The 26,264-nt window shown below is 36.4% G+C and overlaps 1 protein-coding gene and 1 non-coding gene across 2 annotated transcripts in view; one reads left to right on the top strand and one right to left on the bottom strand.

The window, feature by feature from the left end:
* Positions 1-26,264, bottom strand: part of PTPRQ (protein tyrosine phosphatase receptor type Q) — a 269,344-nt gene that overhangs the window by 217,909 nt on the left and 25,171 nt on the right. Inside the window, exons 9-14 of the mRNA XM_036865712.1 lie at positions 25,176-25,436; positions 19,074-19,204; positions 18,772-18,901; positions 17,387-17,537; positions 16,826-16,932; positions 13,694-13,791 (exon numbers count right to left, since the gene is read on the bottom strand). Coding sequence (XP_036721607.1) covers positions 13,694-13,791; positions 16,826-16,932; positions 17,387-17,537; positions 18,772-18,901; positions 19,074-19,204; positions 25,176-25,436 — 878 coding nt within the window. The remainder of the gene's footprint in view (positions 1-13,693; positions 13,792-16,825; positions 16,933-17,386; positions 17,538-18,771; positions 18,902-19,073; positions 19,205-25,175; positions 25,437-26,264) is intronic.
* Positions 20,804-20,910, top strand: LOC118902981. Its single transcript, XR_005021691.1, has one exon. It is a non-coding gene; the product is annotated as a U6 spliceosomal RNA (small nuclear RNA).

Below are 26,264 nucleotides of genomic sequence, written 5' to 3'. Positions count from 1 at the left end.
AGAAAGAAATAATGCCATTTGCAGCAACATGGATGGACCTGTTATATTAAGTGAAGTCAGAGAAAGACAAATATCATATGATATTGCTTATACGTGGAATCTAAAAAAAATGATACAAATGAACTCATATACAAAACAGAAATAGGCCCACAGACATAGAAAGCAAATTTATGGTTACCAAAGGGGACAGGGTGGGGAGGAATAAATTAGGAGTTTGGGATTAACATATGCACACTACTATATATAAAATAGATAACCAACAGGGACCTATCATATAGCACAGGGAACTATACTCAATATTTTTTAATAACTTGTAAGGGAGAAGAATCTGAAAACAAATACATATATGTATGTATAACTGAATCACTTTGCTAAACACCTGAAACTACTGCAACACTGTAAATCAACCATACTTCAATTAAAAAATTAATTAATTTTTTAAAAATTTTAAAACACTAAGCTTCCTTGATTGTGAAATATGAACTGAGAAAACTAAAAAAAAGAAAACTACTAATTCATTCAGTCATCAAAATATTTACTGACTTCTGCTGTATGTCAGATACTGGTCTCAATAATGTAAAAAATGGTGACCAAAGCAGATAATAAAAGCCCTGTCCTCACAGAATTTGCATGCCAGAACACTTGCCAAACACATGATCTAACTGAATCCCCTAAACAATTCTACAGAATAATAATAATCTTCATTGACAGATGAGGAAACAGGACCAAAGAAGATCAAAATTTGCCCAAGGTCTCACAACAGAGGTGAAGTTAGGGTTCAAAGCAAGGAATTCCAGGGCCTTAATCCTTCCATTGCACCATACTGCCTACCACACCTTATAAAATCACAGGAAACTGAACATAGGCATGTATATCAAAGTTGCATCAAATTAGTGTTTTCATTTTCTTTGGATAAATATCCAGGAGAGAAATAGTAGATCATATGGCAGTTCTATTTTTAATTTTTTGAGGAATTTCCATACTTTTCCATAGTGGCTGCACCAATTTACATCCCCACCAACAGTACACAAGGGTTCCCTTTACTCCACATCCTCATCAACACCTGTTATTTGTTCTCTTTTTGATAGCCATTCTGACAAGTATGAGGTGGTATCTAACCGTGGATTTGATTTGCATTTCCCTGATGATTAGTGATGCTAAGCATCTTTTCATGGGCCTTTTGGCCATCTGTATGTCCTCCTTGGAAAAATGCCTAAACAGGTCCTCTGTCCATGTTCTAAATGGATTGTTTGTTTTTTTGATATTGAGTTGTGTGAGTTATTAACATATTTTGGATATTAACCCCTTAGCAGATATATCATTTCAAATATCTTCTTCCATTCCATAGGTTGCCTTTCCATTTTGTTGATGGTTTCCTTTGCTGTGTAAAAACTTTTTAGTTTGATGTGGTCCCATTTGTTTATTTTTGCTTTTGTTTTCCTTGCATGAGGAGTCAGATCCAAAAAATATTGCTAAGACCAGTGTCAAAGGGCACACTATGATTTTTTTCTGGAATTTTTATGGTTTCAGGTCTTACATTTAAGTTTTTAATCCATTGTGAGTTTTTCTTTGAATATAGTGTAAAAAAGTGGGCCAGTTTCACTCTTTAGCATGTAGCTGTCCAATTTTCCCAACACCATTTATTGAACAGACTGTCTGTTCCCCATTGTGTATTCTTGGCTCCTTTGCTGTAAATTAATTGACCATATAAATGAGGGTTGGGTCCTTTATTTCTTTCCACTGATCTGTGTTACTTTTTGTGCCAGTACCATACAGTTTTGACTACTATAGCTTTGTAGTATAGTTTGAAATCAGAGCACATACAACTTCCAACTTTTTCTTTCTTTCTTAATACTGCTTTGGCTATTTATGGTCTTTTGTGGTTTCATTTATGTGAAAAATGCCACTGGTATTTTGATAGGCATTGCACTGAATCTATAGATTGCTTTGGGTAGTATGAACATTTTAACAATATAAATTCTTATCCATGAAAATGATATACCCTTCCATTTATTGGTGTCATTTTCATTTTCTTTCATCAGTGTCTTATAGTTTTCAGCACACAAGTCTTTTGCCTCCTTGGTTAAATTTATTCCTCAGTATGTATTTCAATCTTTTTGATACAATTGTAAATAAAATTTTCTTAATTTCTCTTTCTGAGAGATTATTAGTGTATAAAAATATCACAGATTAATGTATATTAATTTTGTATCCTGCAACTTTACTGAATTCATTGATTAATTCTAATAGTTTTTTGGTGGAATCATTAGGGTTTTCTATATATAATATCATGTCATCAGCAAATAGTGACAGTTTTACTTTTTTTCCAATCTGGATGCCTTTAATTTTGTTCATGTGTCCGACTTCTGTGGCTAGGACTTTCAATATTATGTTGAATAAAAGTGGTAGGAGTCGGCATCCTTGACTTGTTCCTGATCTTAGAGGAAATGCTTTCAGCTTTTCACTGTTGAGTATAATGTTAGCTGTGGGATTGTCAAATATGACCTTTATTATGTGAAGTTAAGTTCTCTCTATACACACTTTGTTGAGAGTTTTTATCATAAATGGATGTTGAATTTTGTCAAACGCTTTTTCTGCATCTACTGAGATGATCATATGATTTTTATCCTTCATTTTGTTATTGTGATGTATCACACTGATTGATTTGTGGATGTTGAACCATCTTGCAACACTGGGATATATCCCACTTGATTATGGTGTATGATCCTTTTAATGTATTGTTCAATTCAGTTTGCTAATATTCTGTTGAGGATTTTTGCATCTCTGTTCATCAGTGACAATGGCCTGTAATTTTCTTTTCTTGTAGTGTCTTTATCTGATTTTGGTATCTGGGTAATGCTGGCCTCCTAGAATGAGTTTGGAAGTATTCCTTCATCTCCAGTTTTTCTGGAATAGTTTGAAAAAAGTAGGTGCTAACTTTTCAAGTGTTTGGTAGAATTCATCGTGAAGCAGTCTGGTTCAGGACTTTTGTTTGTTAGTTTTCTTATTACTGACTCAATTTCATTACTCATAATCAGTCTGTTCATATTTTCTATTTCTTCCTGATTTGGTCTTTGAAGATTGTGTGTTTCTAGGAATTTATCCATTTCTTCTAGGTTATTAAATTTGTTGATATATAGTTGTTCATAGTAATCTCTTACGATCCTCTATTTCTGTGTGGTTGATTGTAACTCTCCTCTTTCTTTCACTTCTGATTTTATTTATTTGGCCCTCTCTCTTTTTTTTCTTGATGAATGTAACTAAAGGTTTATCAAGTTCCTTTATCTTTTCAATGAACCAGTTTTTAGTATCACTGATCTTTTCTATTGGTTTTTTAGTCTCTATTTCACTTATTTCTGCTCTGATCTTTATTATTTCCTTCCTTCTACTAACTTTGGGTTTTGTTCTTCTTTTTCTAGCTCCTTTAGATATAAAGTTAGATTGTTTGAGATTTTTCTTGTTTCCTGATGTAGGCCTGTATTGCTATAAACATTCCTCTTAAAACTGCTTTTACTGAGTCCCGTAGATTTTGCATTGCTGTATTTCCATTATCATTTGTCTCCAGGTATTTTTAACTCTCCTCTTTGATTTTTTCATTGACCCACTGGTTGTTTAGTAGTATGTTACTTAACCTCCAGGTGTTTGTGTTTTTTCCAGTTTTCATCTTGTAACTGGCTTCTAGTTCTGTACTGTTGTGGTCAGAAAAGATGCTTGATGTGATCTGGATCTTCTTAAATTTGTTGACACTTGCCTTGTGGCCTAACATGTGATCTATCCTGGCGAATGTTCCTGTGTGAAAAGAATGTGTATTCTGTTCTTCTGGAGTAAAATGTTCTATATAGATTTATCTATTAAGTCCATCTGGTCTAATGTGTACTTAAAGGTCAATGTTCCCTTACTGACTTTCCATCTAGATGATCTATTCATTGTTGTAAGTGGGGAGTTAAAGTCCCCTACTATTATTGTATTACTTTCAATACGTCCCTTTATGTCTGTTAATATTTATGTATTTAGGTGCTCCTATATTGGCTGCATAGGTATTTACAAATGTTATATCGTCTTCTTGGATTGATCCCTTGATCATTATGTAATGTCCTTATTTGCTCCATTACAGTCTTTGTTTTAAAGTCTATTATGTCTGATATAAGCATTGTTACCCCAGATTTCTTTTCATTTTATATGCATGGAACATCTTTTTCCATCTCCTTAATTCCAGTCTGTGTGTGTCTTTAGATCTGAAGTAAGTCTCTTGTGGGCAGTATATACTTGGATCTTGGTTTTCTTTTTTAACCATTCAGCCACCCTTTGTCTTTTGATTGGAGCATTTAGTACATTTACATTTAAAGTAATTATTGATAGGGATATACTTACTGCCATTTTTTAAATTGTTTTATGGTTGTTTTTGTAAATTATTTTTGGTTTCTTTCTGCTTGTCTTGTTCTCTTCCCTTGTGATTTGATGAATTTCTTTAGTGTTATGTTTGTATTGCTTTCTTTTAATTTTCTGTGTATCTGTTATAGATTTTCAGTTTGTGGTTAGCACAATGTTCATACATAACAACTTATGCATATAACAGTCTATTTTAACTGGCTGAATGGATACAAAAACAAGACCCGTATATATGACATCTGCCAGAGACCCACTTCAGACCTCGGGATGCATAAAGACTGAAAGTGAGTGATGGAAAAAGAGATTCCATGCAAATGGAAATCAAAAGAAAGCTGGAGTAGCAATTCTCGTATCAGACAAAATAAACTTTAAAATAAAGACTATTACAAGAGACAAAGAAAGACACTACAAAATGATCAAGGGATCAATCCAAGAAGAAGATATAACAATTGTAAATATTTATGCACCCAACATAGGAGCACCTCAATACATAAGGCAAATGCTAACAGCCATAAAAGGGGAAATCGACAGGAACACACAATAGTAGGGGACTTTTTAACACCCCACTTTTACCAATGGACAGATATCCAAAATGAAAATAAATAAGGAAACACAAGCTTTAAATGATACATTAAACAAGATGGACTTAATTGATATTTATAGGACATTCCAACCAAAAACAACAGAATAAACTTTCTTCTCAAGTGCTCATGGGACACTCTCCAGGACAGATCATACCTTGGGTCACAAATCAAGCCTTGGTAAATTTAAGAAAACTGAAATCGTATCAAGTATCTTTTCTGACCACAACGCTGTGACACTAGATATCAATTACAAGAAAAAAATCTGTAAAAATTACAAACACATGGAGGCTAAACAATACACCACTAAATAACCAAGAGACCATTGAAGAAATCAAAGAGGAAATCAAAAAATACCTAGAAACAAACAACAATGAAAACACGACAAACCAAAACCTATGGGATGCAGCAAATGCAGTTCTAAGAGGGAAGTTTATAGCAATACAATCCTACCTCAAGAAACAAGAAACATCACAAATAAACAACCTAACCTTACACCTAAAGCAATTAGAGAAAGAACAAAAAACCCAAAGTTAGCAGAAGGAAAGAAATCATAAAGATCAGATCAGAAATAAATGAAAAAGAAATGAAGGAAACAATAGCAAAGATCAAAAAAACTAAAAGCTGGTTCTTTGAGAAGATAAAATTGATAAACCATTAGCCAGACTCATCAATAAAAAAAGGGAGAACACTCAAATCAATAGAATTAGAGATGAAAAAGGAGAAGTAACAACTGACACTGAAGAAATACAAAGGATCATGAGAGATTACTACAAGCAACTATATGCCAATAAAATGGACAACCTGGAAGAAATGGACAAATTCTTCGAAAAGCACAACCTTCTGAGACTGAACCAGGAAGAAATAGAAAATATAAAGAGACCAATCACAAGCACTGAAATTGAAACTGATTAAAAATCTTCCAACAAACAAAAGCCCAGGACCAGATGGCTTCACAGGCAAATTCTATCAAACATTAAGAGAAGAGCTAACACCTATTCTTCTCAAACTCTTCCAAAATATAGCAGAGGGAAGAACACTCCCAAACTATTTCTATGAGGCCACCATCACCCAGATACCAAAACCAGACAAAGCTTTCATAAAAACAGAAAACTACAGGTCAATATCACTGATGAACATAGATGCAAAAATCCCCAGCAAAATACTAGCAAACAGACTCCAACAGCACATTAAAAGAATCATACACCATGATCAAGTGGGGTTTATCCCAGGAATGCAAGAATTCTTCAATACATGCAAATCAATCAACGTGATACACCATATTAACTGAAGAATAAAAAGCATACGATCATCTCAACAGATGCAGAAAAAGCTTTCGACAAAATTCAACACCCATTTATGATAAAAACCCTCCAGAAAGTAGGCACAGAGGGAACTTACCTCAACAGAATAAAGGCCATACATGACAAACCCACAGCCAACATCGTTCTCAATGGTGAAAAACTGAAACCATTTCCACTAAGATCATGAACAAGACAAGGTTGTTCCCTCTCACCACTATTAATCAACACAGTTTTGGAAGTTTTAGCCACAGCTATCAGAGACGAAAAAGAAATAAAAGGAATCCAAATCGGAAAAGAAGAAGTAAAACTGCCACTGTTTGCAGATGACTTGACACTATACTTAGAGAATCCTAAAGATGCTACCAGAAAACTACTAGAGCTAATCAATGAATTTGGTAAAGTACCAGGATACAAAATTTAATGCACAGAAATCTCTTGCACTCCTATACACTAATGATGAAAAATCTGAAAGAGAAATTAAGGAAACACTCCCACTTACCATGGCAACAAAAAGAATAAAATACCTAGGAATAAACCTACCTAAGGAGACAAAAGACCTGTATGCACAAAACTATAAGACACTGATGAAAGAAATTAAAGATGATACAAATAGATGGAGAGATATACCATGTTCTTGGATTGGAAAAATCAACATTGTGAAAATGACTATACTACCCAAAGCAATCTACAGATACAATGCAACCCCTATCAAACTACCAATGGCATTTTTCACAGAACTAGAACAAAAAATTTCACAATTTGTATGGAAACACAAATGACCCCGAATAGCCAAAGCAATCTTGAGAAAGAAAAACGGAGCTGGAGGAACCAGGCTCCCTGACTTCAGACTATACTACAAAGCTACAGTAATCAAGACAGTATGCTACTGGCACAAAAACAGAAATATAGATCAATGGAACAGGATAGAAAGCCCAGAGATAAACCCACGCACATATGGTCACCTTATCTTTGGTAAAGGAGGCAAGAATATACAATGGAGAAAAGACAGTCTCTTCAATAAGTGGTGCTGGGAAAACTGGACAGCTACATGTAAAAGAATGAAATTAGAACTCTCCCTAACACCATAAACAAAAATAAACTCAAAATGGATTAAAGACCTAAATGTAAGTTCAGACACTATAAAACTCTTAGAGGAAAACATAGGCAGAACACTCTATGACATACATCACAGCAAGATCCTTTTTGACCCAGCTCCTAGAGAAATGGAAATAAAAATAAAAATAAACAAACGGGACCTAATGAAACTTAAAATCTTTTGCACAGCAGAGGAAACCATAAACCTTTCTCCCTCAGAATGGGAGAAAATATTTGCAAATGAAACAACTGACAAAGGATTTATCTCCAAAATTTACAAGCAGCTCATGCCACTCAATATCAAGAAAACAAACAACCTAATCCAAAAATGGGCAGAAGACCTAAATAGACATTTCTCCAAAGAAGATATACAGATTGCCAACAAACACATGAAAGGATGCTCAACATCACTAATCATCTGAGAAATGCAAATCAAATCTACAATGAGATATCATCTCACATCAGTCAGAATGGCCATCATCAAAAAGTCTGCAAACAATAAATGCTGGAGAGGGTGTGGAGAAAAGGGAACCCTCTTGCACTGTTGGTGGGAATGTAAATTGATACAGCCACTATGGAGAACAGTATGGAGGTTCCTGAAAAAACTAAAAATAGAACTACCATACGACCCAGCAATCCCACTACTGGGCATATACCCTGAGAAAACCATAATTCAAGAAGAGTCATGTACCAAAATGTTCATGGCAGCTCTATTTACAACAGCCAGGACATGGAAGCAACCTAAATGTCCATGACAGATGAATGGATAAAGAAGATGTGGCACATATATGCAATGGAATATTACTCAGCCATAAAAAGAAATGAAATTGAGCTATTTGTAGTGAGGTGGATGGACCTAGAGTCTGTCATACAGAGTGAAGTCAGTCAGAAAGAGAAAAACAAATACCATATGCTAACACATATATATGAAATCTAAAAAAAAAAATGGTTCTGAAGAACCTAGGGGCAGGACAGGAATAAAGATGCAGACGTAGACAATGGACTTGAGGACATGGGGAGGGGGAAGGGTAAGCTGGGACAAAGTGAGAGAGTGGCATGGACATATATACACTACCAAATGTAAAACAGATAGCTAGTGGGAAGCAGCTGCATAGCACAGGGAGATCAGCTTCGTGCTTTGGGTCCACCTAGAGGGGTGGAATAGGGAGGAGATATGGGGATATATGTATATGTATAGCTGATTCATTCTGTTATAAAGCAGCAACTAACACAACGTTGTAAAGCAATTATACTCCAATAAAGATGTTTAAAAAAAAAAGTCTATTTTAAGTTAATGGTCACTTAAGCTTAGAGCATCCTAAAAGCACATTTTATTACCTCCCCCAACAAGCACTTTACGCTTTTGATGTAATTTTTTACATCTTTTTATTTTATGTATTGCTTAACTAAGTATTTTAGATATATTTTATTTCTTTTGTCATTAAACTTTCATAGTAGTTTTTACAGGTAGTTGGTACACTACCTTTACTACACGTTTGCCTTTACCAGTGGAATTTTTTTTCATAATTTTCTTGTTTCTAGTTATGGCCTTTTCTTTTATGTTTAAAGAACTCCATTTAACAATTCTTGTAAGGCTGCTTTAGTGGTGATGAATTTCTTTAGCTTTTGCTTGTCTGGGATAGTTTTTATCTCTCCTTAAATTCTGATTAATAACTTGCTGAGTAAAGCATTCATGGTTGTAAGTTTTTTCCTTTCAGCACTTTGAATATATCATGCCAGTCCCTTTTGGCCTGTAAAGTTTCTGCTAAAAAAAATCAGCTCAAAAGAGGGCTCCCTTGTACGTAACTACTTGTTTTCCTCTTGCTGCTTTTAAATTTCTCTCTTTAACTTCTGACATTTTAATTATAATGTGTCTTGGTGTGGATCTCTTTGGGTTCATCTTGTTTCAGAGTCCATGCTTCCTGGACTTGGATGTCTGTTTCCTTTACCATGTTAAAATTTTTTTCAGCCATTATTTCTTCAAATAGGTCTACTAGAACTTTCTCTCTTTCTCCTACTGGGACCCCTTAAAATGCAAATATTGGTATACTTGGTGTTATCCTAGAGGTTCCTTAAACTATCCTCATTTTTTAAAATTCTTTTTATGTTCTGATTGGGTGATTTTCCACTACCCTGTCTTCCAGGTGCTGATCCATTCTTCTGTATGTGCTCCTCTAATGAGCTATTGAGTCCCTCTAACATCTTTATTGGAGTATAATTGCTTTACAATGGTGTGTTAGTTTCTGCTTTATAACAAAGTGAATCAGCTATACCTATACATATATCTCCATATCTCTTCCCTCTTGCGTCTCCCTCCCTCCCACCCGCCATATTCCACCCCTCTAGGTGGTCACAAAGCACTGAGCTGATCTCTCTGTGCTATGTGGCTGCTTCCCACTAGCTATCTATTTTACATTTGGTAGTGTATATATGTCCATGCCACTCTCTCACTTTGTCCCAGCTTACCCTTCCCCCTTCCCGTGTCCTCAAGTCCGTTATCTAGTAGGTCTGCGTCTTTATTCCCGTCTTGCCCCAGGTTCTTCATGACAATTTTTTTTTTTTTTTAGATTCCATATATCTGTGTTAGCATATGGTATTTGTTTTTCTCTTTCTGACTTACTTCACTCTGTAGGACAGACTCTAGGTCCATACACCTCACTACAAATAACTCAATTTCATTTCTTTTTATGGCTGAGTAATATTCCATTGTATATATGTGCCACATCTTCTTTATGTATTCATCTGTCGATGGACACTTAGGTTGCTTCCACGTCCTGGCTATTGTAAATAGGGCTGCAATGAACATTGTGGTACACAACTCTTTTTGAATTATGGTTTTCTCAGGGTATATGCCCAGTAGTGGGATTGCTGGGTCGTATGGTAGTTCTATTTTTAGTTTTTTCAGGAACCTCCATACTGTTCTCCATAGTGGCTGTATCAATTTACATTCCCACCAACAGTGCAAGAGGGTTCCCTTTTCTCCACACCTTCTCCAGCATTCATTGTTTGTAGATTTTTTGATGCTGGCCATTCTGACTGGTGTGAGGTCATACCTCATTGTAGTTTTGATTTGCATTTCTCTAATGATTAGTGATGTTAAGCATTCCCCTCTAGGGTATTTTAAATTTCAGTTATTGCATTCTTCAGTTCTGCCTGGTTCTTTTTTATATTTTCTACTTTTTTGTTCAAGTTATCACTGTATACATCCATTCTTCTCCTTAGTTCAGTAAGCATCTTTATGACTATTACATTCAACTCTACTTGGTAAATCGTTCATCTCCATTTCATTTTATTCTTTTTCTGAGGTTGTGTCTTGTTCTTTTGTTTGGAAGGTTTTTCATTGTCTCCTAATTTTTCCTAACTCTCTGTGTTTGTTTCTATGTGTAAGTTATATCAGCTAATCTCCCAGTCTTGAAAGAGTGGCTTTTTTTTTTTTTAATATTTATTTATTTATTTATGGCTGTGTTGGATCTTCGTTTCTATGCGAGGACTTTCTCTAGTTGCGGCGAGTGGGGGCCACTCTTCATCGCGGTGCGCAGGCCTCTCACTATCGCGGCCTCTCTTGCTGCGGAGCACAGGCTCCAGACGCACAGGCTCAGTAATTGTGGCTCACAGGCCCAGTTGCTTCGCGGCATGTGGGATCCTCCCAGACCAGGGCTCGAACCCGCGTCCCCTGCATTGGCAGGCAGACTCTCAACCACTGCGCCACCAGGGAAGCCCGAACGAGTGGCTTTATTTAGAAGGTGTCCTGTGATGCCCAGTGGTGCAGTTCTCCTTGGTCACCGGAGCCAGGTGCCCCAGGAGTATCTCCCATGTGAGCTGTGTGTGCCCTCCTTTGGTGGTTGGGCCGTGCTTGCTGCAGGCCCACTGATGGGTGGGACTGGCCCCAGTGTGACCAGCTGTGAGGCCCAGCTGTGACTGTTGCAGGTATACTGGTATGCAGAACTGGCACCCCAGAGTGGGAGCTGCTTTGGAGGGGCACTGGGCCAGCCAAGGTCACCTGCTGGGTGGGGTGGGCTAGGAGCTACTTTGGAAAATCTAGCCAGGGTGCGTGGCTGGGCAGGATTGGCCTTCGGGGAATACTGGGCAGGCACATGGTGTTGATTAGGCTGATTGAGGGTGATAGAAATGGTGCCTGCCAGCACCTGCCAGGTAGGTGGAAGGAGAGTTAAAAAAAAGAAATTGCACCCGCCAGCACTTCTATTCCCAGAGAAAGCTCCACCAGATCCCTGCCCCTCCAGCACACACCCTAATACTAGTCAATGAATCTTCTTGTCTTATGACTTAGCTGCTTTTCAAGCTGCTTCCTCTGCACTGGGACTCAAGAGTCAGCGAGTTTGTGTGTGAGCCCTTCTAGAGCAGAGCCTCCATATCCCATGACCCTCTGGCTCTCCCATACATAAGCCCCGCTGGTTTTCAAAGCCAGATGTTATGGGGCTCTTCTACTCAGTGCAGGCCCCTCAGGCTGGGAAGCCCAACATGGGACTTGGACCTCTCACTCCTCAGGGCGGACCTCTGTGGTTGTGATAGCCCTCCCACTTGTGGGTCACCACACTGCGGGTGTGGGTTCTCACTAGACTGCACCTCTGCCCCTCTTACCCGTCTCACTGTGGCCTATTCTTTATATCCTTGGTTGTAGAAAATGTGTTCTGCTAGTCTTTAGGTCATTCTAGAGACAGTTATTCCGTATGTAGTTGTAGTTTTTGTGTGTCTATGGGAGGAGGTGAGCTCAGGATCTTCCTACTCCACCATCTGGATCTAGACTCTCTATAATCTCCTTATTTTAAAACCTGCTAATTAGCAAACTTAATTCCATCTGCTTCCCCTTTGCCATGTAATATAACATATTTCAGGTTCTGTGAATTAGGCTGTGGATCTTCGGAAGGCCATTATTCTGCCCACTACATCCCTCTTTGTCTTTAGTACCAGATACCTTACATAAGTGTGGATTTTTTTATATCTATCATATAATGCCTATTATCTTGTTTCTCTTATGAACTGTAATTGTTAAGAAGTTCATATTCAAATATAAAACCCAGATGTACTAATTAGTTCATTTCAAATGTCTGGTAATTTTACTACCCTGGTTCCTTTTAGGCTGTATTGATTCTATAAATTATTAAATTTCATATTTTTTTTCATTTACAGGAAACACCTTTTGTTGTATCTGCTCAAATTCTAATGACTCTATAACCCCCATCACCCCCAGACCCATGGCCACCACTTTTACACAACATGGGGGCTACAACCACAGTTGACTGGAACTGGACTTGGTGTCTACAACACGGAATAATCACAGACCCTTCCTCGGGAATTCAGGGAGCATCTGTCTTTCTCTGAGGCTCATAATGCATCATTTGTGCTTAGAAGTTGTACATGGCATTTTTCCACTCACCACATGGATTGCTTAACAGAGAAAGTTGGTCATCAGGAAAAATAAATAAATAAAAATAAACTACGGCTGATGAGCAGAAAGAAGTAGACGGTAAGAAAATAATCCATGGGGCCTCAGTAGCCTTAAACATATGGATTCCAGTTCTCCCCAACACTTTGTTATATTCTTTGCCTTGGTGTCCATAACGCACTCTTTCATTAATACAATAAATTTTTAGTTCTTAAACTATTTCAGGTTGTTTTCTGTTATTTACAACTAAAATGACCGTCTCCTACCACTATGAAAGTATAGAAAACTCGTTTGCCCACGTAGAATACAAAGCAATAGTGCTATCCCCAGAAGCTTACTCTCTCTGCAAGACACACAAAGCAGGACGTAGGGTGTGTATAATATGTCCTCACGTGACGCCAGGTCACATTATTAACAACAAAAGCAACAAAAACGTACGCATTTACTTCACAGACACAGTTGAAAAGCGGCCTCTCTGTACATCTTTATCTCCTACCCTCTGGGCTGCAAGTCTCCACTCTCAACTAAATCTGTAGAATGGAGTTGAAAGGGAGCCTGTGGCACATTACCTGTCTTTAACTTCTGGAATCTTCGTTGTGGCCAGCGCTGTCACAGAAGCACTATCTTCCAGCACCAGCACTCCTTTATTCAGGCTTTTGTACTACATAAGCACGTGTCTATCTCCATTGAAAACCCGAACTCATTTAAAGTCAAGTACCAGCTTTTACTCAAATTTGAAAACCTCCCATGACAACTTTGTCTTTTAAAGCAACAAACAGAAAATTTACTTTGGAGGGAAACCTTACAGTAAAGGAGTGGTACCAAAATTTCCTAAACTATTAAGAAATGTAAAATGAAGGACAAAAAGGAGTGAAATAAAGGCCTCAATAAACATCAAGGTTGCATGATAGCAACTTTACCTGAAACCTTTCAAAGCCTCCTTGTGGGAGTTTCCAAGACAAATATATTGTGTGTTCTTCCTGCCCCAAAATCAGCAAATCTGATGGTGGGTCTGGATCTAGGGCAAGGAAATAAGACACGGGAATGAAAGCTTTGAAAAAAAACCCAAAACATTTCTATCGTCATGTTACCTGTACTGGACTGATAAACTTGACTCTCACACTATGGAAGACAGACATGATACATAGGCTTTTCTAGTCAGTTTTAGCACTATGTGATCTTGTGCAGGCTATTTACCGTGAGTCTCAGTCTCCTCATATCCACAATGCAACAGGGAAACAAATTTTCTAGAAAGCCTTTTTCCACAATAAAATTATATAAAGTATGGATTTTCATATTTATTTTTGTCATAGCAGAATTCAGTATGAAGTTATTACAAGTGAGATTTTTAACTTAGAATTTTATGCACTGCATAAATTAAGAGATATATCCAGCCCCCTTCCTTGTTTCCAAACTCCTTTTCCCTTTAAACATTTTATCTAAGAAGGTTCTAGAAACTTATTTTTTCAATTCAGTAGCATGTCTCTATTTCTAATTTATATTTCAAACTGAAATGTAGCATTTCTTTCCTTAACTGGAAGAAATGCCATATTAAAATTTTATTGGAATAATCTCATATCTAATATTCAAATTCTGTGTGAGATTTTTTTTGTCCTTACTTACTTATTGATTTAAGTCTATTAGAATTCAATCCAGTGGTAGATTTAAACCTGTGTCACTGATTCACAATCCTTTTTATTCTATTTTTCTTTGATGTATATTCCCTTTCAACTGGAATTAACTTACTATTTCCCCAGAGTCCCATAATATTTTAGCTTTATTTTTTACATTTATTAATATTCCATCTACTTCCAAATGGATTTGAGGTGGCTTGCAAAGAAAGAGAGGTACAAAAAAGACGAAAAATTATTAATATACAGTAGAAGACAAAAGTCAAATTGTAAAGTGGGAAGGTTGGAGGGAAAAAGTTGCCAGGTTTGTTTGGGAAAACACAGCCAAAGCAACAACCTCTTAAAATACAGAATGTAGGGACTTTTCTGGTGGTGCAGTGGTTAAGAATCTGCCTGCCAATGCAGGGGACAGAGGGTCGAGCCCTGGCCCAGGAAGATCCCACATGCCACGGAGCAACTAAGCCCGTGAGCCACAACTACTGAAGCCTGCACACCTAGAGCCTGTGCTCCACAACAAGAGAAGCCACCACAATGAGAAGCCCACGCACCGCAACGAAGAGTAGCCCCCGCTCACCGCAACTAGAGAAAGCCCGTGCACAGCAACGAAGACCCAATGGAACCAAAAATAAATAAGTAAATATAAAATAAAATAAAAATTTTTTTAAAAATACAGAATGTACTATTAAACCTAGGGTAGAAATGAGGAGCTTGAGGTCCAAATAGAATAATGATTTGTACAAAGCCATAGAGCTAAGAATGGGTAGTGTCAGTCCTTCCTATAGCATAGTGGCCTTTCCACCAAAGCAGAGTGGTTACAAGGACAGAATTTGATGTCAGGGAAATATGGGTTGAAATCCGTCATCCTGTATAAGCTACTGAAATTCTCTAAGCCTCAGTTTCCTCATTCGTAAAACAACATGCATCTCATCATGATTAGTAGAATGAATATCATGATTGAGAATTCAGGGACATAAAGCATAGAAAATTCTAGGCAAAGTGCCTGACAAAGAACAAGCACTCAACGTGATGATGATGACAATGGCGATGATGATGCTGACAATGATAATAACACAACCAAATCTAAGCAGGAAACTAAGACGCTTTCACTGATATAAAACATGAATTACCATTTTTTTAAAAAAGCCTTTTCTCATCTATTGCTGATGGTTCTTAGGATGGTCTTTATGAGAGGCAGCAGAGTGTCATATCAGTTTGAGAGTTAGATACCTGGGTTAAATCTCACCTTCAGTAATGAGTTATGAACGCCTATGAGCCTTAACTTACATTTTAGATAACTCCGGGAGATTCAACACAGTAACTTAAGCACATAGTACCACTGCTGGTATATAATAAGTGCTCAAATTTTTTTAGTTTATTTTCCGGGAATTGATTTGACTGTTGCTGCATTTTACAGTGCTTTCCCATCCTCCACACTGCAAATCCTGAGAGGAAGCCTCCTCTCACACTGATAGGGCATGGGTACTTGAGCACACGTTCACGTGACTGTGACCCACAAGTGACAGGGCTCTTTGGAACATCTGTATATGTTCAGGGCAGGCATACGTGTAAGTGATGCTAATAAGGTCAGAAGAGGCAAACTGAACCCAAGAAATGCAACTGAAAAGACAGTGCCGGACTTCCATGGTGGTGCAGTGGTTAAGAATCCGCCTGCCAATGCAGGGAACACGGGTTCGAGCCCTGGTCCAGGAAGATCCCACATGCCGCGGAGCAACTAAGCCCGTGCGCCACAACCACTGAGCCTGCGCTCTAGAGCCCTCAGGCCACAACTACTGAAGCCCACGTGCCTAGAGCCCGTGCTCCGCAACAAGAGAAGCCACCGCAATGAGAAGCCTGCACACCGCAACAAAGAGTAGCCCCCGCTCTCAGTAACTAGAGAAAGCCCACGTGCAGCAGCAAAGACCCAATGCACCCAAAAATTAAATAAATGAATAAATAAATTTATTAAAAAAAAAGGCAGTGCCATCTATTTTTCTAGTTCCAAAGTTTTGTTTTTCATAAAATGTTAACAGATAGAGTCAAAATATTAGAAAAATATTGAGTATTTCAAGATGACAATACCTTAGAGTTTTAGAGTACTTTGCTCTTTTCACAAAGAGCTTTGCATTTGATTTTAGTAACAAGATTTTATACCTAGGCAGGAATAATTATTCTCATCATTTAAGTGAGAACCTCATAGTTTTGCCCAAGGTCACATAGTCTTGCCCAAGGTCACAATACATGATAGAGAAAGCAACATAATGCAGGCATTCTCCATGTAAATGAGACGCTCCTTCTCTTCAAGCCATAATGTCATAAACCACTTCTATATTGATTGTTAACTAGACATTGCCTTTAAACACAACTACTTCCCTTATTTTCCCTTAACCCATGAAAAGTTAATTAAATATAAAATGAACTTACAAGTGCTAACCATGAGGACAGTAGGATGGCTTCTCTTTAGTCCCTTGGTAGCTATAATGCTAATTAGAAAGTCAGTCCCTGGAGAAAGGCTGTTAAATGAGAATGTCCTACACATTAAAGAAAAATCACATATTAAGATACTTAGCTCAGAAACATTTGGAAAACTCCATCTTCTCACACTACTTGCAGAAAGAATTTTATATATAAGTTTTGGTTTTTTATTGTCTGTTATGCAAACAATTCGCTATGCTTACACACAAACAGTTATTGAGAAAGCATAGCTTCTTACGTGGAGAAATTTAAGTCAAGAAGTGTGTATGTCATACATACAAGCATGATGAAATCATGAATTAATTCATTACTATCTATTAGCATAAATAATTTGGTACTGTATATCAGATTTAGTTATTCTTATCACACTATAGTCCAAAAAGTTCTCCTGCAAAGTTTTCTAATTTCTATTTATACTAAACCACTAACATGGCTTTCTAATAACACATGTAAAATGTTCATCTTGTGTTCCATGTACCTTGATATAATTTCTTTTCAATATTTTCATACCTTTTTGTGGAAGGCAGGATTTCTTCTTTCATTAAGCTTTCACTGGATATTGAAATAATGTATCCATCCAGAAGACTTCTAGCTGAAGGCCAGCTAACGGTTACTGCATTTGAATTCCTACTGTGATTCAGAAATTCAACCGCACTTGGGGCTATATCATTTAAAACATACACGTAAAATAACATTTTCTACCGTACAAAGCACCTATTTTTAAAACCACCCTGAAATACTCTCAGGATTTGTTTGACTCTTTGCAAACTCTGAGGGTAACCAAGACATTCCTTTTATTCTTCCTGGTAGATATGCGAAGTTAAAAGAGTGGGGGGAAAAAAAACCCCAAAAAACAAGAATCATTGTAAATTTTGAAACAGAGTCGATATGTACCCCAGCAGTGTTGTACTCAATATTTCCCCTGCCTCTATAATGTAGGAAGAGGTGATATCTTGGTCTTGTGTAATCATGAACCTCAGAAATATTTAATGATTTTTAGGACTCACCCTAATTAAATACCAAATAGTGACAAGGTTAATCAGCAGGAAAGTTAACTGCAATCTAAATATGAAATGCTTCCCTTATTTTCTGAAAAAAAAAAGTTAAAATAGTGTAAAATATGTATTTTGTTTCCCCTTTAAAATTCTCCCATGTATAAGAAAGGAACAAAATTGCCACGATATTCTCTCTCAATTCCATTCTGTTATTACAGTACAAGAATACCAGACATGACCAGTTTCTAAATACATAAATCAATGTTCCCATACCATCCATGTCAAGAATATCTAAAATAGTTACATTAGTAGAATAGTTGACAATTTTACTTCACCTACATTTGAAAACGCACACATTTTGCATACACCCTTCCCAATCATCCTTTATTTCATATGACTACCATGGAATAAATCACCATCTGCCATTGGGAGTAAGTTGCTAACGCTGGGGAAATGGCACTTCATTGTCTGTTTAACTGAACAATGGAAAAATTAAATCACAAATGGAGACTCTGGCCAGAACCCAGACAGTTAGCAACTCTATTGTCTGGAAACAGACACACAAAAGAGATTGTGCTAATTCATACAAGGGGAAATAGAAAAAGGGACAAGAGGAAATACTGCCTGCCCATTAAGAAAATTTGAGAAGAATGAACTATTTATTAAATCTTCTCTATAAGAACCAAATGAATATTTGAACATTGAAACTTATATGTCAATGGTACCTCAATCAAAGAATAAATGAATTTTTTTAAAAAAGAAAGAAAATAATACATAAAACCAAAGCATTTTTATGGAATCCTTCTGATTATATTAACAATAAAATATTTTAGAAAATTGGAAATTTTAAAAAAATATTTGAACACTGAATAATACCTAAAGTGCTTACATGAGCTATACCTGTCTGTATTTCTTTTATGTAGGGAGAACTGTCTTTAAAACCTTCTTTTTCAGTGCAAATTGAAAAGGTGTACACTGTGCCAGGATCCAGGTTAGAGAATGTTGCTGCTTCTTGAAATACCTTCTGGACCTATCAATCCAAAAGAATAACTTACCAAGTGTTCATTTAAGAAATGCTCCACAATCAAACACAAGCAAAAAAAGGTTGGGGGTTATTTAGTTTCACTACTACCTAATATAAGAATGCAGCAATACTGGCTTCAGAATAAAAGTTATTCCTCTGAGAACCCCTTATAACGTACCATGAAAGCAGCAGCACAGTTTATGCATGTGATTTCATAATGCTGAAAATTCCCATCAGCTCGATTCCAGAGAATTTCAATGGAAGAGTTTGTAACTTTGCCCTCATGGATATTTGATGGTGCTTCCAGACCTACCCAAAATACACAAAACACTTAAATTCCTCCTGCATGTTTTCTAACCGGGTTTTGTTTTTTTTTATTTACCCCTTTAAAGGGAATAAAAACCACAGTGTAAAAAAGGACAATAGTTTATTAATGAATTATCTGTCCTAATTAAAAATAGCTGTTTACACATATGACAGCTTATAAAATATGATAATCAATTGCAATACTCAGAATTATTGTAAATACCATTACATGCAGCTAACTTTGATGTTGCAGTAAAAACTACAGAAGAGCAAATTCACAGCAGTAAATGTACAATATTCAAAGGAGTAAAAAAGAATTAAAGCTTTCTGAAACTATTAGCATAAGCTGAAAAGACAACAGAGAGAGAAATATGTAGTCTACACAAAGAAGTAAAAGAATCCCTTTGTATCAAACATTGGCTGAAGTTAAAAACAAATTTTATCTGATGAGTTTTAGTGTTTAGTTTTCCCAGTTTAAAGATCTCATCTAGCATAAAGGAAAACAATTAATTTAGAAAACCTGAAAAATGTCAACTTTAGACAATCATCGCATATATTGGTATTTCTGATTGATATAATGATATTGATATAGATGATCAAGTATTACTTATTTTTAAAGAGAAGAACTGTCAAATAGAATGTTGCCCACAATGATTCATAATATAAGAAAGAGAGGCAGAGAACACAGATATAAAAAGTTACAAAAATTACAAGCAAAAGTAAAATAAACATATACTGAGCTGATTATGAACATGTTAAAATGCTATTGGAAAAACATGATTTGTGACATCAATTTGAGATTGTTTTGTGGAAAAAATTGAGTTTAAACAGTAAGGGAAGGATTACAATTTGGGGGAAGAAGACTCGTAGTGGTATAATTACATATATGAAGATTTATAGTCAGGAAGAGCAAATCATTAAGAACCTGGACATTTATTTATATATATACTCAGAAATATGTTTTTAGGACACCACGTGATTTTTATATGGCATTTATTATTCTTTGCCATTTATTTCTACATAAAGTAGATGGATGCCTTAGATAAATTTCAAGTATCCCAAAATTTCGAAATTAATATCTGTAGAATTTTTGAGTGACTTAAAGATAAATCAAAATCAACATGAATCTCAAAATGTAAGTATTGGTATGAACAAATATTAAACATATTAATTTAAAATATTCAAAGAGGTAAAGAAAATACAAGCTAGTTCTTTCCAGACAAATGGCAGCATGGGATGAGCAAACACACACAGAGATTATATGCTTTGAGAGACACTATCAGGGCCCCTAGACTCAAAAAATATGATCTAGATTTCATAATCTGCCTAAATATAACTCACATTCCTCACTCGGATTAAGTCATTGAAAATTCCGATTAATAAGCAAGTATTTTTTTTTCTGTTAATACATAAGAAAAAATTCATGACTTACCAATTTTAAACAAGGTTAGCTCTATCTGCATACTTGGGTAATTAAAGATCAGGCTCAGTAATGAGGTTTTTGCAACTGTTTTAAAGGATCTTTGAAAACAATTGTGTTAAAGTGAATGTAGGCTACTAATTTGAAATGACACACAAAATCAAAATCAAGAAGCAACTCAGGTGCTCGCTTCGGCAGCACACAAACTAAAATTGGAATGATACAGAGAAGATTAGTATGGCCTCCATGCAAGGATGACATGCAAATTTGTGAAGCATTCCATATTTTTAAGAAAATGGTAATAGGAACATACATATCGATAATTACCTTAAATGTAAATGGATTAAATGTTCCAACCAAAAGACAGAGACTGGCTGAATGGATACAAAAACAAGACCCATATATATGCTGTCTACAAGAGACCCACTTCAGACCTAGGGACACACACAGACTGAAAGTGAGGGGATGGAAAAAGATATTCCATGAAAATGGAAATCAAAAGAAAGCTAGAGTAGCCATTCTCATATCAGACAAAAGAGACTTTAAAACAAAGACTATTACAAGAGACAAAGAAGGACACTACATAATGATCAAGGGATCAATCCAAGAAGAAGATATAACAATTGTAAATATTTATGCACCCAACATAGGAGCACCTCAATACATAAGGCAAATGCTAACAGCCATAAAAGGGGAAATCGACAGTAGCACAATCATCGAAGGGGACTTTTAACACCCCACTTTCACCAATGGACAGATCATCCAAAATGAAAATAAATAAGGAAACACAAGCTTTAAATGACACATTAAACAAGATGGACTTAATTGATATTTATAGGACATTCCATCCAAAAACAACAGAATACACTTTCTTCTCAAGTGCTCATGGATCATTCTCCAGGATAGATCATACCTTGGGTCACAAATCAAGCCATGGTAAATTTAAGAAAACTGAAATTGTATCAAGTATCTTTTCTGACCACAACGCTATGACACTAGATATCAATTACAGGAAAAAAATCTGTAAAAAATACAAACACATGGAGGCTAAACAATACACTACTTAATAACCAAGAGATCACTGAAGAAATCAAAGAGGAAATCAAAAAGTACCTAGAAACAAACGACAATGAAAACACGATGATGCAAAACCTATGGGATGCAGCAAAAGCAGTTCTAAGAGGGAAGTTTACAGCAATACAAGCCTACCTTAAGGAACAAGAAACATCTCAAATAAACAACCTAACCTTACACCTAAAAAAGCAATTAGAGAAAGAAGAACAAAAAAACCCCAAAGTTAGCAGAAGGAAAGAAATCATAAAGATGAGATCAGATATAAATGAGAAAGAAATGAAGGAAACAATAGCAAAGATCAATAAAACTAAAAGCTGGTTCTTTGAGAAGATAAACAAAACTGATAAACCATTAGCCAGACTCATCAAGAAAAAAAGGGAGAAGACTAAAATCAATAGAATTAGAAATGAAAAAGAAGTATCAACTAACACTGCAGAAATACAAAGGATCATGAGAGATTACTACAAGCAACTATATGGCAATAAAATGGACAACCTGGAAGAAATGGACAAATTCTTCGAAAAGCACAACCTTCTGAGACTGAACCAGGAAGAAAGAGAAAATATAAAGAGACCAATCATAAGCACTGAAATTGAAACTGATTAAAAATCTTTCAACAAACAAAAGCCCAGGACCAGATGGCTTCACAGGTGAATTCTATCAAACATTTAGAGAAGAGCTAACACCTATCCTTCTCAAATTCTTCCAAAATATAGCAGAGGGAGGAACACTCCCAAACTCATTCTACGAGGCCACCATCCCCCTGATACCAAAACCAGACAAAGATGTCAAAAAGAAAGAAAACTACAGGCCAATATCACTGATGAACATAGATGCAAAAATCCTCAACAAAATACTAGCAAACAGAATCCAACAGCACATTAAAAGAATCATACACCATGATCAAGTGGGGTTTATCCCAGGAATGCAAGGATTCTTCAATATATGCAAATCAATCAACGTGATACACCATATTAACAAACTGAAGAATAAAAACCATATGATCATCTCAACAGATGCAGAAAAAGCTTTTGACAAAATTCAACATCCATTTATGATAAAAACCCTCCAGAAAGTAGGCACAGAGGGAACTTACCTCAACATAATAAAGGCCATATATGACAAACCCACAGCCAACATCATCCTCAATGGTGAAAAACTGAAACCATATCCACTAAGATCAGGAGCAAGACAAGGTTGCCCACTCTCACCACTACTATTCAACACAGTTTTGGAAGTTTTAGCCACAGCAATCAGAGACGAAAAAGAAATAAAAGGAATCCAAATCGGAAAAGAAGAAATAAAACTGTCACTGTTTGCAGATGACATGATACTATACATAGAGAATCCTAAAGATGCTACCAGAAAACTACTAGAGCTAATCAATGAATTTGGTAAAGTAGCAGGATACAAAATTAATGCACAGAAATCTCTTGCATTCCTATACACTAATCATGAAAAATCTGAAAGTGAAATTAAGAAAACACTCCCATTTACCATGGCAACAAAAAGAATAAAATACCTAGGAATAAACCTACCTAAGGAGACAAAAGACCTGTATGCAGAAAACTATAAGACACTGATGAAAGAAATTAAAGATGATACAAACAGATGGAGAGATATACCATGTTCTTGGATGGGAAGAGTCAACATTGTGAAAATAACTGTACTACCCAAAGCAATCTACAGATTCAATGCAATCCCTATCAAACTACCAATGGCATTTTTCACAGAACTAGAACACAAAATTTCACAATTTGTATGGAAACACAAAAGACCCCGAATAGCCAAAGCAATCTTGAGAAAGAAAAACTGAGCTGGAGGAATCAGGCACCCTGACTTCAGACTATACTACAAAGCTACAGTAATCAAGACAGTATGCTACTGGCACAAAAACAGAAATATGGATCAATGGAACAGGATAGAAAGCCCAGAAATAAACTCACACACATAAGGTCACCTTATTTTTGATAAAGGAGGCAAGAATATACAATGGAGAAAAGACAGCCTCTTCAATAAGTGGTGCTGGGAAAACTGGACAGCTACATGTAAAAGAATGAAATTAGAACTCTCCCTAACACCATACACAAAAATAAACTCAAAATGGATTAAGGACCTAAATGTAATGCCAGACACTATAAAACTCTTAGAGGAAAACATAGGCCGAACACTCTATGACATACATCACAGCAAGATCCTTTTTGACCCAGCTCCTAGAGAAATGGAAATAAAAACACAAATAAACAAATGGGACCTAATGAAACTTCAAAGCTTTTGCACAGCAAAGGAAACCATAAACAAGACCAAAAGACAACCCTCAGAATGGGAGAAAATATTTGCAAATGAAGCAACTGACAAAGGATTTATCTCTAAAATTTACAAGCAGCTCATGCAGCTCAATAACAAAAACACAAACAACCCAATCGAAAAATGGGCGGAAGACCTAAATAGACATTTCTCCAAAGAAGATATACAGACTGCCAACAAACACATGAAAGAATGCTCAACATCATTAATCATTAGAGAAATGCAAATCAAAACTACAATGAGATATCATCTCACATCAGTCAGAATGGCCATCATCAAAAAGTCTGCAAACAATAAATGCTGGAGAGGGTGTGGAGAAAAGGGAACCCTCTTGCACTGTTGGTGGGAATGTAAATTGATACAGCCACTATGGAGAACAGTATGGAGGTTCCTGAAAAAACTAAAAATAGAACTACCATACGACCCAGCAATCCCACTACTGGGCATATACCCTGAGAAAACCATAATTCAAGAAGAGTCATGTACCAAAATGTTCATGGCAGCTCTATTTACAATAGCCAGGACATGGAAGCAACCTAAGTGCCCATCGACAGATGAATGGATAAAGAAGATGTGGCATACATATACAATGGAATATTACTCAGCCATAAAAAGAAACGAAACTGAGTTATTTTGTAGTGAGGTGGATGGACCTAGAGTCTGTCCTACAGAGTGAAGTAAGTCAGAAAGAGAAAAACAAATACCATATGCTAACACAGATATATGGAATCTAAAAAAAAAAAAAATTGTCATGAAGAACCTAGGGGCAGGATGGGAATAAAGACGCAGACCAACTAGAGAATGGACTTGAGGACACGGGAAGGGGGAAGGGTAAGCTGGGACAAAGTGAGAGAGTGGCATGGACATATATACACTACCAAATGTAAAACAGATAGCTAGTGGGAAGCAGCCGCATAGCACAGGGAGATCAGCTCAGTGCTTTGTGACCACCTAGAGGGGTGGGATATGGCGGGTGGGAGGGAGGGAGACGCAAGAGGGAAGAGATATGGAGATATATGTATATGTATAGCTGATTCACTTTGTTATAAAGCAGAAACTAACACACCATTGTAAAGCAATCATACTCCAATAAAGATGTTTAAAAATAAATAAATAAATAAAAATTTTAAAAATTAAAAAAGAAGCAACTTAGAGAATTCCTAAAATACTTACATGTTTTTACTGCAGGCACATAATACATATTACTTAATATAGTCCCACTGATGGTAGAAACAAAGAAATTATATTCTGTGCCTGGGGTTAAATTGTCAACAGTTATTTTATTGTCCTGTTTCAAAAACTTGGTTACATTTGGCCCTCTGTCGCTTGCAATATGTATGCCATCAAACACTCCAATATCAGGCATCTGAACAAATAAGATTACAGAGGTGCTATGACTTTCATAAGGGATAACAATTTGAACTGGTTTCGGCTCTGAAAGATAAAAAGAGATATTTATAATTAGTATTTTCTTAAAACTTTCATATTTCTCTATATTATGTCTAGCATGTTCTAGAATTTGTGAAAAAATTAAATGCCTAAATATGAAACTTATGTTTACTAGGTCACCACTGGACAGAGGAATAAGGTGTACATTCTGAAAGACTATGTACATATGTATTGAAAGGACCTAATTAACTTTCATTTTTTGATTCACATTAACAGTCTGAAAAAAACATAAAAATCTGAGATTTTCCCATTTTTTCCTTTTTATCTATTTATTAAGAAAATACTTTTGAAAACCTATATACTAGGAGGAGTGCTCAAATAAATAAGGCCAGATTCCTGCTTTCAAAGAGTTCCCGATCTCAGAAAAGACATGCACTGATCGCTAACTAGAGTCCCAAATGGTTAGAGTGACATGAACAAAAGGCTGTTGAGAATAGAGGAAAAAATCCACAATTCTAGCAGAAGTAATTGGGGAAGGCTTTCCAGAGTCGATGATGATGTTTTATCTGAGTCTCATAGGATAGTACAAGTCTACCGGAAAGAGTGTGCGTGGTGGGGAGAGGTAGTCAGGAGGGAATCCCGGACCAAGAGAAAAGCATCAGCAAGGCCTGGAAACCAAAATGGGCATCATCGTGTATTCAGGGAATACCAAGTTCTTCTAACTCTTTACTAGCAGGGCAAGTCACTAGTCCTTGGCAACTAGCTTCCAACTTCTAGTCTTTGGTAAGTTACTTAGTCACTCTGTGCCTTGGCTTTTTCATCCCTAAAATGGGAAGGACATCTACTTTGCAGGGTTCCTGTGACAATTAAGTG

This window comes from Balaenoptera musculus, chromosome 10, assembly GCF_009873245.2.
Source record: "Balaenoptera musculus isolate JJ_BM4_2016_0621 chromosome 10, mBalMus1.pri.v3, whole genome shotgun sequence".
Taxonomy (NCBI): domain Eukaryota; kingdom Metazoa; phylum Chordata; class Mammalia; order Artiodactyla; family Balaenopteridae; genus Balaenoptera; species Balaenoptera musculus.
This window is presented reverse-complemented; position numbering and strand designations above follow the sequence as displayed.